Here is a 15,196-nt window from a genome sequence, read left to right as displayed (position 1 = left end):
ATGAATTAAACAGATAGAGAAGACAGAACAAAAAATACTCAGGAAAATATTCGGGGTGACACAACAAGATGGGGTATGGATAAAGAGGCCAGCTGAAGAACCATATGAACACACACAGGAAATAACAGACCAAATTAGGAAACGTAGACTACAGTTTTATGGACACTCAGCAGACTGGCACCACATAGGATAACGATACAGATGTTGGACTGGGTTAGCACAAGGATGAACAACAAATGGATGAATGAAGTGAGAAATGATACGGGTGAATGAAGTAACATTGAACAACTCAACATCACACAGGAAACAATACAAAACAAAACACTTCTTAGGAACCTGATCAGAAGAAACAAACTACAAGATACACCACACAACAAACGAACACAATGGGCCAAGCAGAGATGACAAGAACACAGCCAGAGGATGAAGGAACACTGGGCAAACAGGAAGAAAGAGAAGCTAAAGAGAACTCAGGTACTAAAGTGGACCACAGAACGGAAGCAGAAACACAGCACAAGAATGAGGGAAGTTTGGGCAGAATGTAGAGAGAAAACAGGGGAATGGACATGAAGTTTAGTCTCAATGCACTCTTCAAGGGCATAACACAAATAATAATTTTTATATATGAAAAATCAAAACTGAATGGTTTCCTTATGGGTCACTCCTGTTCTGTAAATGAGTACCTGGAAAAATTAAGCTGATTCCTGTTATACTGATGATTGCCTTTACGTAAACTTATGGTTTGTCTTTTTTTTCGGTTCATAAACATTTTAGTTTATCTGTTATTACTTCTGTGTTGTAATTTCATGTACTGACACGTTTCATGACCTTGAAGATTTGCTCCTCAATTTGGTTCTACAGAACTAGATGTATAAAAAAAAAATCTTAATCCAGAAAAAGGCTTTCATGTGAATGTGTGGTGTCAAGGCACAAACTTTGTGTAGGCCACTATTCTGCCATGTAGCAATTCTAAGACTGCGAACCCATCACATTTACAGTCTCATGACATTGTTGTATAATGTGAAATCATTAAAAGAAGAACTGCAGCAATAATTCAACAAATATGAGAAAAAAGTATGCATTTAGGTAAACTTCTCTAACTTTACTCCAGAAAGGTACACACTCTTCATGAAATTTCACTTTCATCAGACCACCTACAAAACTGAAAAATGCTAACAACGAACCTCAGAAGTTTCAACTCATTAACTGAAACCTTGAACTATACATACATCTTTCTACAATAACATACTACTCATGTGGCATACCTATGCAAATCTCTTGGTTCTAACACTTTTTAAACTCAAGATTGCATTTCTTTGTTATACATGTGCATCAGAAGTAGTTTCCCTTGTAGTGACATTGAAGTAGATAGTTCATGTGAGTTAGTATGGGTAGATTCTATATCTGACAACTGGAATTCATTAATGATAGGTTCCTTTTATCAACCCTGACTTAGATGATACAGTTGCTGAATATTTCAAAGAAAACTTGAGTGTCTTATCAAGTAGGTACCCTACTCATATAATTATAGTTGGTGATGAGTTCACTTTACCATCGATTTGTTGGTGAAAATACATGTTTAAAGTCAATGGAAGGCATAAAATTTCGTCCAAAATCATACTGAATGCCTTGAAAATTATTTTGAACAACTATTTCAGGAGACCAATCAAAGTGTAAATGGTTGCGAAAACATACTTGACCTCTTAGCAACAAATAATCCTGACCAAATAAGGAGCATCATGATGGATACAGGGATTAGTGACCACAAGGTTATTGTAGCTAGACTGAATACCCTAACATCCAAACCTACCAGATGTGTTGTTGTTGTGGTCTTCAGTCCTGAGACTGGTTTGATGCAGCTCTCCATGCTACTCTATCCTGTGCAAGCTTCTTCATCTCTCAGTACCTACTGCAACCTACATCCTTCTAAATCTGCTTAGTGTAGTCATCTCTTGGTCTTCCTCTATGATTTTTACCCTCCACGCTGCCCTCCAATACTAAATTGGTGATCCCTTGATGCCTCAGAACATGTCCTACCAACCGATCCCTTCTTGTGGTCAAGTTGTGCCTCAAACTTCTCTTCTCCCCAATCCTATTCAATACTTCCTCATTAGTTATGTGATCTACCCATCTACCTACCAGATATAAACAGAAAATACTTATGTTTTAAAAGGCAAATAAAAATTTCTAAGAGAGAGTCTTCACTCCTTCCTGTCTGAACATGTAAGCATAGACCAGATGTAGTTTACCTTCAAAGAAATGTTATCAACAGCAGTTGAGAGATATATACCAAATAAATTAATAAGAGATGGTACTGATCCCCCCACAGTACACAAAATAGGTCAGAACACTATTTCAGAACCAGTGTAAAAAGCATGCGAAATTTAAAAGAATACAAAATCCCCAAGATTGCCAAAGTTTTACAGAAGCTTGAAATTTAGTGCTAATTTCAATGTTAGATGCTTTTAATAGTTTCTGCAATGAAACTCCATCTCAAAATCTGGCAGAAAACCCAAAGAGACTCTGATCATATGTAAAGCACACCAACAGCAAGATGCAAACAATACCTTCACTGTGTGATAACAATGGTGATGTTACTGACAACAGCGGCACTAAAGTGGAGTTACTAAATTCCTGAAATTCCTTCACAAAATAAGATGAAGTAAATATTCCAAAGTTCGAATCAAGAACAGCTACCAACATGAGTAACTTAGAAGTAGATATCCTCGGTGTGGTGAAGCAGCCTAAAACACTTAATAAAGGCAAGGCTTCCAGTCCATATTGTATATCAGTCAGGTTGCTTTCAGAATATGCTCCATACCTAGCAATCATATACAACTGTTCGCTTGTTGAAAGGTCTGTACCCACGGATTGGAAAGTTGCAAAATCAGACCATTAATCAAGAAAAGAAATCTGTGTAATCCACTGAATTACAGACCCCCTATCACTAACATCAATTTGCAGTAGGAATATGGAACACATATTGTGCTCGAATATTATGTATCAGCTCAAAGAAAACAATTTATTGACAAATAATCAATACGGATTCAGAAAATATAGTTAATGTGAAACACAACTAGCACTTTATTCTCATGAAGTGTTATTGATAGGGGACATCAAATTGATTCTATATTTGTAGCTTTACGGAGGGCTTTTGATACCATTTCTCACAAGTGTCTTCTAATTAAAATGTGTGCCTATGGAGTATCATCTCTGTTGTGTGACTGGACTCATGATTTCCTGTCAGAGAAGTCACTGTTCGTAATAACTGATGGGAAGTCATTGAGTTAAAACAGAAGTACTATCTGGTGTTCCTCAAGGAAATGTTATAGGCTTTCTGTTCTTCTTGATATACATAAATGATTGTTTGCAGATGTTGCTGTCATTTACTGCCATGTAATGTCATCAGCTGACCGAAAGGAATTGCAAAATAATTTAGCAAGATATTTGTATGGTGCAAAAGTGACAATTGACTCTAAATCACGAAGAGTGTGAGCAGTAGAAAGAATGAAACAAATTTCAGTTACATGATAAATCACACAAATCTAAAGCCTGTATACTCAATTAAGTACTTAGGGATTACAATTACAATTACAAATAAATTTAATTCAAATGATCACATAGATAATGTTCTGGGGAAAGCAAACCAAAGACTGTGATATTGTTGCCAAACACTTAGAAAATGTTACAGGATTACTAAAGAAACTAATTACACTATCCTTGTCCACTCTCTTCTGGAGTATTGCTGTGCAGTGTGGGATCTGCATCAGATAGGATTGATGGAAAACATAAAAAAGTTCAAAGAAGGGAAGCTTTTTTGGTATTATTGGAAAACGGAGTAGAGAATGCCACAGATTTGATACATGAATTCGGATGGCAGTCATTAAAATGTAGGTGTCTTTTACTGTGGCAGGATCTTCTAATGAATTTCAGTCACCAGCCTTCTCATCAGAGTGTGAAAATATTTCCTTGGTGCCCAACTATATAGGGAGAAATGATCATTATAATAAAATAAGAGACTCACCAGAGTGTGAAAATATTTCCTTGGTGCCCACCTACATAGGGAGAAATGATTGTCATAATAAAATAAGAGAAATCAGAGCTTGCATGAAAAGATTTAAGTGTTGGTTTTTCCCATGCACTGTTCAAGAGGGGAATGGTAAAAAAGTAGCTTAAAGGTCATTCGATGAACACACTGCCAGGCACTTAATTGTGAGTTGCTGAGTAATTGGGTCGATGTAGATAAACAAAGAAAGATTGTCACTGAGCTGAGGATGTCTCAAAAAGTAAATCAAAGCTTTAATCTACAAGTACATTTATTACAGTGGAGCTTTTAGGTTTCGCTCATTTGGTAAGACTGATGCTTCAAGTTGATATGAGACATGTGACCAGATAATGGGAGATTTCTCTTAAATTTGTGTCCTAAATTATCATCAAGTTTTACTCTGGTAAAGAGGCAGAGTCCATACCATTAAAAACTTAATTATGTGACAAATTTAATTTGTTTATATCTCTCCATTCTAGATGGGCAGTAGTCAGCAGTACTCACTCAGATGGAATAATTACCCAACCCATGTAACAGGAGGTTTTAGTACATTGAGGAATGATGAAGAGTTAGTGGACGTGACACTGAGCTGCGAAGGAAAGCGCATTCGGGCTCACAAAATGCTTCTTTCAGTGTGCAGCACTTACTTCAGAGAGCTTTTCAAAGTAAGGAAGGTTTACTCACAAAAAATTAAAATCCTGGATTTTTTTTACCAATACTGAATATGAATTCATTTATTATTAGTTGCAGAGAAGTAAACTTCTACCAAAAAAAAGTGTTTCGATTTTCAGGAAAATCCTTGCCAGCATCCAGTAATAATTTTCCGTAATGTCAAGTTTGAAGACCTGGTGGCTCTGTTAGACTTCATATATCTTGGTGAGGTGAATGTGATGCAGGAACAGCTCACATCCTTCCTCACAACAGCAGAACTGTTGGCAGTGCAAGGTCTGTCAGATGATACAGTTAAAGACAAATCAGCAGCCATGGCTGACAGTCTCCTGCCAGAAAGAGAGGTAAGTTGGAATACTTGCAAATGTCTGTACTTTAGTTAACTATGCATAGATGAGACTACTCCTTTACCACCACTTGTCCCTGTTTCTATAGTTTCATTGAACCCCTTAACACAAATGTCTTTTGTAATGGACTTCTCTGATTTCCTTCACTATTCTTCCCTAGTTGTAGAGATTGTGCTTAGTCTTTAAGATTTTGCAGATACCTGCAGGGGTCAGTGTTTTGGAAGAACAGTGTCAAATCCTTATTTTGAGAACCTGGTTCCACTATGCCTTTCTGTAAATTACTTCAGGCAAATGCCAGCATGTGGACTTCAAAGGACTCTGGGCAGTCTCACAAGTTATTATCCCTACATGAACTGATCCTCCCTCCCTCATTCCTCCTACCCATTCCCCACACTCCTACTAAGCATGTGACTGCAGTTTTGTGGTTTCATGAGGTCATGTTATTTCTTTGATTTAGATTTCTGATTCTTCAAAAGGTTAACATTTCAAGATGTTTAACTATGTGCAGACTGTGCCTTTTAAAAAGAAAATTATAAAATAGGCACTAAGACAATATTATGTAAAAGATAAATTACTACTCACAATGTTGAGGAGAGTTGAGTCACAGACATGCACAACAAAAATACTGCTATACATTTGAGTTTTTCGTCAAAAGGCTTTATTCTAAAGCGCATTCATGCAAGCATAACATGCACACTTATTGCCACAGTCTCTGAGTGCTGAGGCCAGACTGTGTGCAGTTATTGCACCTGATGGGAAACACAATTGTTGGTAGTTGGGGTAAGGAGGAGACTGGGGTGAGGAGGGGAGAATGATAGCAGGGAGGAGCAGAGGTGTAGTGCTCCTTGTGGGAGTGTGCAGGAATGTGGAAGGGGTAGAGTTAGGTTGCTAGGTGCAGTTGTGAGTTCTGGGGAGAGAGGGGAAAGGGAGCAGAAAAGAAGTAGAGGAGGGGAAAAAGATTAGTGGATGTGTTGGTGGAATAGCAGGCTTTATAGTGCTGGAATGGGAACAGAGAAGGGGGATAGGTGGGTGACAGGCAGAGACTAGCAAAAGTTGAGGCCAGGGGAGTTATGGGAAAGTGGGATATACTGCAGGTAGAGTTCTAATTTGTGAGTCATTGAAGTGATGGACATTGTCGAGGGCAGCACGTTTAGCAGCTGGGTGGTCCAGCTGTCTCTTGGCCACAGTTGTCGGTGACCATTCATGCAGACAGAAAGCTTGTTGGTAGTCATGCCCATTTAGAAAGCAGCACAGTGGATGCAGCGTACTATGTAGATCACATGACTGCTTTCATAGGTAGTCGTGGCTTTGATAGGATAAGCGACTGCTGTGACCAGAATGGTGGTGGTGGTGGTGGTGGTGGTGGTGGAGGAGGAGGAGGAGGATGTATGGGGCAGTTTTGCATCTTGATATGTTGCAAAAATATGAGCCTAGAGGCAAGGGGCTGGGGTTGGGGATGGGAAAGAATATTGCGTAGGTTTGTTGGATAGTAAGATGCCAGAGAATGCGATTCAGTTTCTTCAGTCGTGGGTGATACTGTATCATGAAGGGATTGCTCCTAGTGGCTGGATGGCCAGAATGTGGGAGTGGTAGGTAACTGGCTAGGTAAGGCATGGGAGATCTGTTTCTGTACATGGGTGAGAGGGTATGTTCGGTCTGTAAAGGCCTCAGTTGGACCCTCAGTATATTTAGACAGGGACTGCTCTTCACTACAGATGTGACAACCAAGACTGCTTATGATGTATCACAGGGACTTCTTGGTATGGAATGGGTGAAGCAAATGGAGGAGAAGTTGTCGAGACTCTGCAGGAATGTGAATAGAATGACCTCACACTCAGTCCAGATCATGAAAATATCATAGTGAGTCTGAGCTAGGTGAAGGTTTGGAATTTAGGGCAGTTAGGAAGGATTCCTCTACATGACCCTTGAATAGATTGGCTTTGGATGGTGCCCTGTGGGTGCCCATTGCTATTTGTTTGTTGGTGATGCTTTAAAGGAGAAGTAGTTGTGGATGAGCACATAGTTGATGATGTTGGCCCGCCCCGAAGGAGGTTTTAGGTTTGGAGACAATAAGCCATTGGGAAAGTGAGGTAGCTTCAACAGTGATAAGAGCAGAGTGCCTTGTGGTAAAGGAATAGGAACTGTAGGGAATTGGTGGCAAAAATGGTTGTTGTCTTTTGTGTAGAGCATAGGTTTTGGGTAATAGGCTGAAGGTGTTGGCCCACAGAGGCAGAGATTCACCCAGTGGGGACACAATAACTGGCCACAGTGGGGTGTCCTGGGTGGTTGAGTTAACGGACTTCAGGATTGATGCAGAATGTATGAGTGGTGGGAATGAGGGGAGAGGCAGACTCAGCGTAGAGGTTCTGGGGTGGGCCTAAGGCTTGGAGGGGACTAACACCTTCAGGCTACTACCTGCAACCTACCCTTCTATATAAAAGACACCAACAGTTTTTTCCACTGACTCTCCACAGTTCCTTTCCCTTTACCACATGGCATCCTGCTCATCACTTTTGATGCCATCTCGCTCTGCGCTAACATCCCCAATGCCAGACTGACTCCAAACCAGCAACCTCCTTCCTGGTCACCAAGACCAGCTGTATCTTCACCCAATGTTTCTTCTTCTCTGAAGGTGCATCACCAACAATCAGATCTGTGATACAGCAATTGGTAACCACTTAGCACCACCAAATGCCAACCTATTCATGCCCCCTGTCGTGGAAACTTTCGTAACCACCCAGAATGCCAAAACCCTCACCTGGTTCATGATATCTTCATGGTCTGGACTGAGGGTTCCTCCAGAACAAAACCTGAACAACTTCTCCCCCATTCGCTTAACCTGGTCCCCCACATGTGGCTCACGGTTTTTTCATGAGTTCGTGCATGGCGCACATGGGACCCCGAGTTATTGCAGCCCATTCTTCTTTCCCTGGCTGCATTTCCTTCACCTGGCCCTCCCACCCTATTCTCGCTCCTTCCCTGTTGCCTCCTTCTTTCCCCTTTCTCTGTGTTCTGATTTGTATTGACCTGGCTATCCAGCTGGTTCCCTGTATTGCTTGCAATTTTGTTCCTTCCTCCTGTTCTTACATCCTTTTTGGCATTTAGATCCCCACACTTCCAGATTTTCTGTTTTTAGCGTGAGCCATTTGGGGCAGAGTTCCCTCGCTAGTGTCTACGCTGTGGATTCCTCTCCCCCCCCCCCCCCCTTCCTTCTCCTCTCCCTTCCCCACTGTAGCCCCCTTCCAACCTGCTAGGCCACCAGCACATGTAGCCAGTCCGTGTGGTGGGGCTGTTAGGTACACATCTGGCTGAGGCCCCTAAGAACACTGGGATCACACTACTAATTCCTGAGCTGTACCTCCCCATGTATGTCAAGGGTGGTAGCTTGTCTTCTTGGAGCATTGGAGCCATGTCAGGTGGATCTTGGTGTAACTGGGTGGTGCCCATGGGGAGAGCCCCTGATCAGAGTGAGTGGTATCAGGACGGATGCTTGGTGCATGAAGCATATCAAGCTGCAGAAAATCTACCCGTTCTCAAATGGCTGTCTCTTCATATGGTAAAGGATCATTGAATGCTGTTTCATATGTCCTGGCAGCCTTCCATTTCCTGGCTACACCAGGGGAGGAGGGCCAGGCTCAACATCTTAGGATGAAACACTTTCCCACTACCTCATCTGCAGTAGGACAGATGGGGACACATTTACCACCACAAAGTCTTTGTTTCTTGTGGAGAATATCGAGGACAAGTTTGGTGAATGGGAGTCTCTTAGTAAGATGTGATCGGGCTCCCTGTTGAACACAGATCCTTCTGCGGCCCAATCTGCAGCTCTTCATGCTTGTAATCATCTTGGCAATATCCCAGTGTCTATTACTCCTCACCAATCTCTGAATATGGTCCAGGCAGTGATTTTTCGTAGGGACCTCATCCTACAAACTGATGAGGAACACCGGGCTAATCTGGAGCGATACGGTGTTCTTTTGTTCGATGTGTGCAGAAGGGAGGTAAACACAACCGCACTGATACCGGCGCCTTCATTCGGCTTTTGAGGGTGTGCCCTCCCAGAGAACATCAAGCTACAGATGTGACATGAAGCCGTATGTCCCATCACCTGTGAGATGCTTTCGGTGCTTGTGTTTTGGGCATACGTTTTCTTGCTGTACAGCAGACCCTCCGTGTGCTGACTGTAGACACACTCTCTACGAGGGAAGCCCCTGTGCATCACTTGTGTGTGTGTGTGTGTGTGTGTGTGTGTGTGTGTGTGTGTGTGTGTGTGTGTGTCAATTGTCATGAACACCACTCCCCTCGTTCGTTCGCCTGCTTTATTTCTTTGTTGATTGTCCTTGGTGTCGATGTACTGTGTTGTTATACTGGCTGAAAAATAAGGTGGTGGAAATTTGACTCTGACTACTTTAAATATGTAGTCGACAGTTACGAAGTTGCGTTTCATAATTCTGTACTTTCACTGTTCACATACCCCCCCCCTCCCCTCCCCCCAACAATACAGGGTGTCCCAGTCAAATCTCACCAACTTCAAAGACACAGGGGAAAAAAAAAGTAGATATGACAATGAAAAATGCACCATCAATACACCTCTACATGTGAACCATTTGTAGCACAAAGAATACCAAGTCTATATTCAGTTTCTTGCCAAGTTCTTTGTAACATATTCTCTGTTATTGTTGCAATCGCATTAGTGGTACGATGTCGCAGCATAGGAATATCATCCACTTTGGTCGCATACATGTCTTTCATGAATCCCCAAATGAAGAAATCAAGCAGCATAATGTCAGGTGAATGTGGTGGCCAGGCAATGGGTCGGATTCAATGATTGGCAAATTTCCTATTCAGGAACTTGGGAACAGCCATTGACCAATGCGGTGGAGCTCCATCTTGTTGAAAAATGGTGTTGGGTTGCAAGTCTTGTATCTGAGGGTACACAGACTGCTCCAACATGTCCAGATTCACGAACCAATCTACTGTTTGTTCTGCAAAGAAGAACACTCCAACAATCGTGTCATGCATTAGCCTGCGCCAGACATTTAGTTTAAGGCTATCACGAACATGTTCAATGACAACGTGCAGATTTTGCAAGCCCCAAATCTTAACATTATGCGTATTAACCCTTCCTGAAAGATGAAAGGTTGCCTCATCTGAGAATAAACATTTTTCCAGGAAGCTGCTATCCATATCAATATGCTGCAGCATATCCGCAGCAAATTGTTGTGGGCGTGGTTTATCGTTCAGCATCAGATGTTGCAGAATTTGCAATTTGTAAGCACACATACAAAGATGCTGGTGAACTACATGATGCAATGTTGAGCCTGATACATCAAGTTGGCTAGGTGCTTGACAAATTGACTTATGTGGGCTTCTGAGATACGTTTAACTGATGTCCTCCACTCTCACTTCTGAAACCCTGTAATGTACACTGCCAGAATGTTTCAGAACACTTCCTGCTGCCAGAAACTTCCTATACCATTCCTTAATTGTTTTCACACCAGGTGGATCACAGTCATACACATGACGATAATTTCTTTGCACAGTAACCAGGATTTTTTTTTTCTGTGAACCACACTACTGCTTGCACACGCTGCTGTGGAGTCACCAATTTGACTTCATGCGACCATGCTGCACTCTGGCAACGATACTTGGCACTTGTGATGCGGAATATAAATTCTTTGAGATGCTCTACAGTGTGTTGCATTTCTCATTGTCATATCTACTGTGGTTTTTCTCTCCTGCATCCTTAAAATCAGGGAGGTTTGAGTGGGACACCCTGTACACAGTTATATGGCCAGTTAACTATTGGCAAATTTTGATAAGCCTAATTAAAAGGGTGCAGGCAAACTACTACAATAGTTTACTGTTGAATATGTATGAGCAGTAAAAACCTAACCACACAGTTCACGGTTCTTACAGAATAATACGGTACATATTGAACAGACACTGTCATTGTTTTAAAACACAGCCTAATTGTGTTACACTTATTTCACAGTTAAGTAGATGCATTGTTGCTGTTCTAACCAACACAGGTTTCTTGTCTGAAACTCTGCCCTGGACTGACTGTCTCGGGACCAAAAATCAGGCCTTTATATATCACCACAATAATAGGTACTGAGACTATAAATTGTTTGATGTTAAATTTACAGAAATTACAATTAAAACATGACTCATTAAATTAACTGAATACATCAAAAAATTTGTCCTTTTTAACAGTTTCTACTACCACGAGGGTTAATCTGAATTATTTGTTTAAATAATGAAATTAACAGATGTAGTTATACAAACAATACTTTTGACAAACCTGGTAGAATTAATTAAGGGCTGGCTTTGCTAACATGTTTTCAAATAGAGCCAAATAAATACTTAAAGAATGCCAGTGTTTTATCTGCCAAATGATTATAATTAGTACAAATTTATATTTATTTATAAGTCAACAATAGAATTTAAGTTACGAAACAATTACTGATTTTAACCTATAATGAAAGATATTAACTAGGAATAGTCCAAATAAACTAGGAAATTGATTACATACACAAAACTAAGCACAAAACTAGATCTGGTGTTATATTCTTTAAAACTGAGGACCAACCTTTCTCTTTTATGAAAATGCAGATTATACTTACGTATGTTAATGATAATTAGTTCAAAGGAAAAAAAAGAATTTAAGGAGGCAGAAGGCAAAACAAGAGTCCCCGTATCGCCTGTGGTATGCTGAAGCTCGCCAGAAGTATGAGAGACTCCATCCTATTTTCAACTTTTGCCTCTGTTACATCCTTTCCCCCTCCTACGTCTCCCTTACCCCAGCTCCATCCTCCTCTCCTCTCCCCATCCCCCTCCCCAGCAGTTCCCACAACCTCCTGTCCAGAAGCCACTCCCCCTCCTCAGCAGAAGAAGTGCCCCCCTTCCTCAGCACATGCAGCTTGCAGTTGGTGGGGCTCACCCCTGGGATGCCTCTCCCAGGTGCCTCTCATGCCAGAAGCCTCCTACCACAACTCGTACATGAGATTCTCCATCTGTGCGTCCAAAGGTTGCCTGATCTCTGTCGGTTCCAGATTTTGCTAATGCTTGTACTCCCTCTGTGCTCTGACCCCCTCCACCCCTGAAAGAAAAGAAGAAGAAGAAGAAGAAGAAGAAGAAGAAGAAGAAGAAATGTAAGTCCCAAGATAAGGCCTCCTTGATACCCCAGGGGTGCCATCTCCCCCTTCACAACCTGAGTCCGACATCTTGTTTTATGGATGTCACCCCATCTTTGTCAGTGATGACCACTGACTGAGTGACATGACTCTCGCCATATGGCCATCTATTGGAATTGCAATGGATACTATCATCACCTACCAAAAATACAATGTCTTGCCTCCTCCTATTCTGCATTCTGTCTTGCTCGTCAAGAAACACACTTCTGTGATGACCACTATCCAATGTTTTGTGGTTATTGGCCATTCTGTCAGAACCATGCCAGTCCTGGGGTGGCATCTAGCAGGGTCTGCACTTTGGTTCGCTCTGATGTCATTAGTGACTGGATCCTGTTATGTACCAACCTGGAAGCAACAGTGGTTAGAGTGCAAACAACTCCGTCAATCATCATATGCAATATCTACCTCCCTCCAGGTAGGCCACTTCCTTATTTTGAACTGTCTACCTTAATACAGCAATGCCCACTCCTGTTGCTCCTCCCTTGGGACTTCAGTGCCCACCACCCACTGTGGGGGAGTGCCACTTCAAAAGGTAGTGGTCTCCTAATTAACCAACAGACGCTTTATGTCTGCTCAGTGATGGTTCCCCTACCACTTCAGTGCCACTCATGGCACCTTTACTGCTTTCAGTCTCATGATCTCCCCTGCTCTCTTGGCTTCCCTACAACACTGGTCTTCCCACGATGACCTTTGTAACAGTTACCACTTTCTGGTGATTCTATCATTCCCCTGCTGCCACCAGGCAGACAGGCCCCTACATTGGGTGTTCCGCAAGGCCAATTTGGCCTTTATACACATCTGCAGTGCACTTCAACACCTCCATCTCACATTTCGTTGATTTGGTTGTGTAAGGCATCTCTGCTACTGTTCTTCATGCTGCTGGCACTGCTGTCCCCCTATCCACAGGACTCCCTTGTCATCGACCGGTACCGTGGTGGACCAAGAACGTAGCAGAGGACCGCCGATGGGCGCTGCAGTGATTTAAATGACATTCTTCACAGACTAACCTCCTCACTTTTAAGCATCTCCAAGCTAAGGGTACCTTATTAAGCAGAGTGAAAGGGAATGCTGGGAGCACTATGTTTCCTCCCTGGGGATATATGCTTCTTCACCGCACATTTGGTGCAAGCTCCGTACCCTTCTGGGCTGCCAGTGACAGTCAACTGTCCAGGGTATTAACCTCCAATGTGCTCTGTGCACTGATCCATTGGTTCTTGCAGAACGCCTTATGACACACTTTGCAATGGCATCGGTGTTCTCTTTCTATACTGCTACTTTTTTTCCGGTAGAAACACCGAGTTGAACAGAACTCCCTCTGTTTTAGTGCGCACCTGCTGAGACCTATAATGAACCCATCACTGAATGGGAATTTCTGCAGGCTGTTACCTCTTTATGAGACATGGCCCCAGGCCCAGGTCCATCCACACTCAGGTGATCCAATACTTGGACATTCTGCAGAGGCAACGTCTCCTCAGGGTCTTCAACGGCATTTGACTCATAAGTGCTTTCCCATCACAATGGCAAGACAGTACAGTTGTCCCCATCCTTAAGCCTGGGAAGGACCCAACATCTCTTGACAGCTACTGCCCAATTAGCCCTGTCAAATGTGCTTTTTAAAGTGCTCAAGAGGTGCTTCAGATTATTTTTGGTACTCGAATCTTGTGGCCTTTTGCCCCCATATCTGTTTGGCTTCCAGGCAGGCCGATCTCCAACTGATGATTTACTCAGATTGGAAACAGCAATCCGACTGGCTTTTGCTAACAGCCGGCACCTTGTCTCGGTCATCTTTTACTTACATTAGGCATACGACATGGCTTGGTGTCATAACATTTTAGTTACCCTCCATGTCTGGGCTTCCGTGGTCCCCTTCTGATTGTTATCACCAAGTTTTTATCTCTCCAGCTCTTCCAGGTTCAAATTGGCACTTCACTCAGCACCCCTCGGATTCAGGAGAATGGTGTCCCACAGAATTCCATGCTAAATGTCACACTCTTCCTCATGGACATCAATGGGATTGTAAACTCTTTTGGGCTTGTGGTTACCGCCGCGCCGTACGTCGACGATTTTTGCATCTGGTGCAGCTCCTACTCGATAGCATCTGCTGAGGGCCAGTTCCAAGGTGTCATCTTATGTGGGCCATCTCCCGTGCCTTCCAGTTTTCTCCCTCCAAAACACAAGTTATGCATTTTTGTCGTTGACCCACAGTACACCCCGACCCAGAACTTAGAAGCCGGGATTCCCCCTCTACAAATACGACGGAGCCAACTCCTGGTTTCTTACACTGCCGTTATTCGCCAATTCCCTGAACATCCGATGTACACTATCCTCTTTCCAAATGAGGGATATCTCTCCCCTGACAACCGCCCATGGGTGGGACTGCCGGTTGGTATGCGTCTCACTTCCCTCCATCGAGGTCTCCTTCTCCACTACATCTACATCTACATCCATACTCCGCAAGCCACCTGACGGTGTGTGGCGGAGGGTACCCTGAGTACCTCTATCGGTTCTCCCTTCTATTCCAGTCTCGTATTGTACGTGGAAAGAAGGATTGTCGGTATGCTTCTGTGTGGGCTCTAATCTCTCTGATTTTATCCTCATGGTCTCTTCGCGAGATATACGTAGGAGGGAGCAATATACTGCTTGACTCTTCGGTGAAGGTAGGTTCTCGAAACTTTAACGAAAGCCCGTACCGAGCTACTGAGCGTCTCTCCTGCAGAGTCTTCCACTGGAGTTTATCTATCATCTCCGTAACGCTTTCGCAATTACTAAATGATCCTGTAACGAAGCGCGCTGCTCTCCGTTGGATCTTCTCTATCTCTTCTATCAACCCTACCTGGTGCGGATCCCACACTGCTGAGCAGTATTCAAGCATTGGGCAAACAAGCGTACTGTAACCTGCTTCCTTTGTTGTCGGATTGCATTTCCTTAAGATTCTTCCA

The 15,196-nt window shown here is 42.8% G+C and overlaps 1 protein-coding gene across 2 annotated transcripts in view; it reads left to right on the top strand.

Annotated features, from left to right (window-relative positions):
- Positions 1-15,196, top strand: part of LOC126335307 (broad-complex core protein isoforms 1/2/3/4/5-like) — a 71,543-nt gene that overhangs the window by 18,050 nt on the left and 38,297 nt on the right. For both annotated transcript variants that reach the window (XM_049998440.1, XM_049998441.1), the window contains exons 2-3: positions 4,525-4,710; positions 4,837-5,058. In XM_049998440.1, coding sequence (XP_049854397.1) covers positions 4,525-4,710; positions 4,837-5,058 — 408 coding nt within the window. The remainder of the gene's footprint in view (positions 1-4,524; positions 4,711-4,836; positions 5,059-15,196) is intronic.

Source organism: Schistocerca gregaria, chromosome 2 (assembly GCF_023897955.1).
Source record: "Schistocerca gregaria isolate iqSchGreg1 chromosome 2, iqSchGreg1.2, whole genome shotgun sequence".
Classification (NCBI taxonomy): Eukaryota; Metazoa; Arthropoda; class Insecta; order Orthoptera; family Acrididae; genus Schistocerca; species Schistocerca gregaria.
Note: the sequence above shows the minus strand (reverse complement) of the source record. Positions and strands in the feature narration are given on the sequence as shown.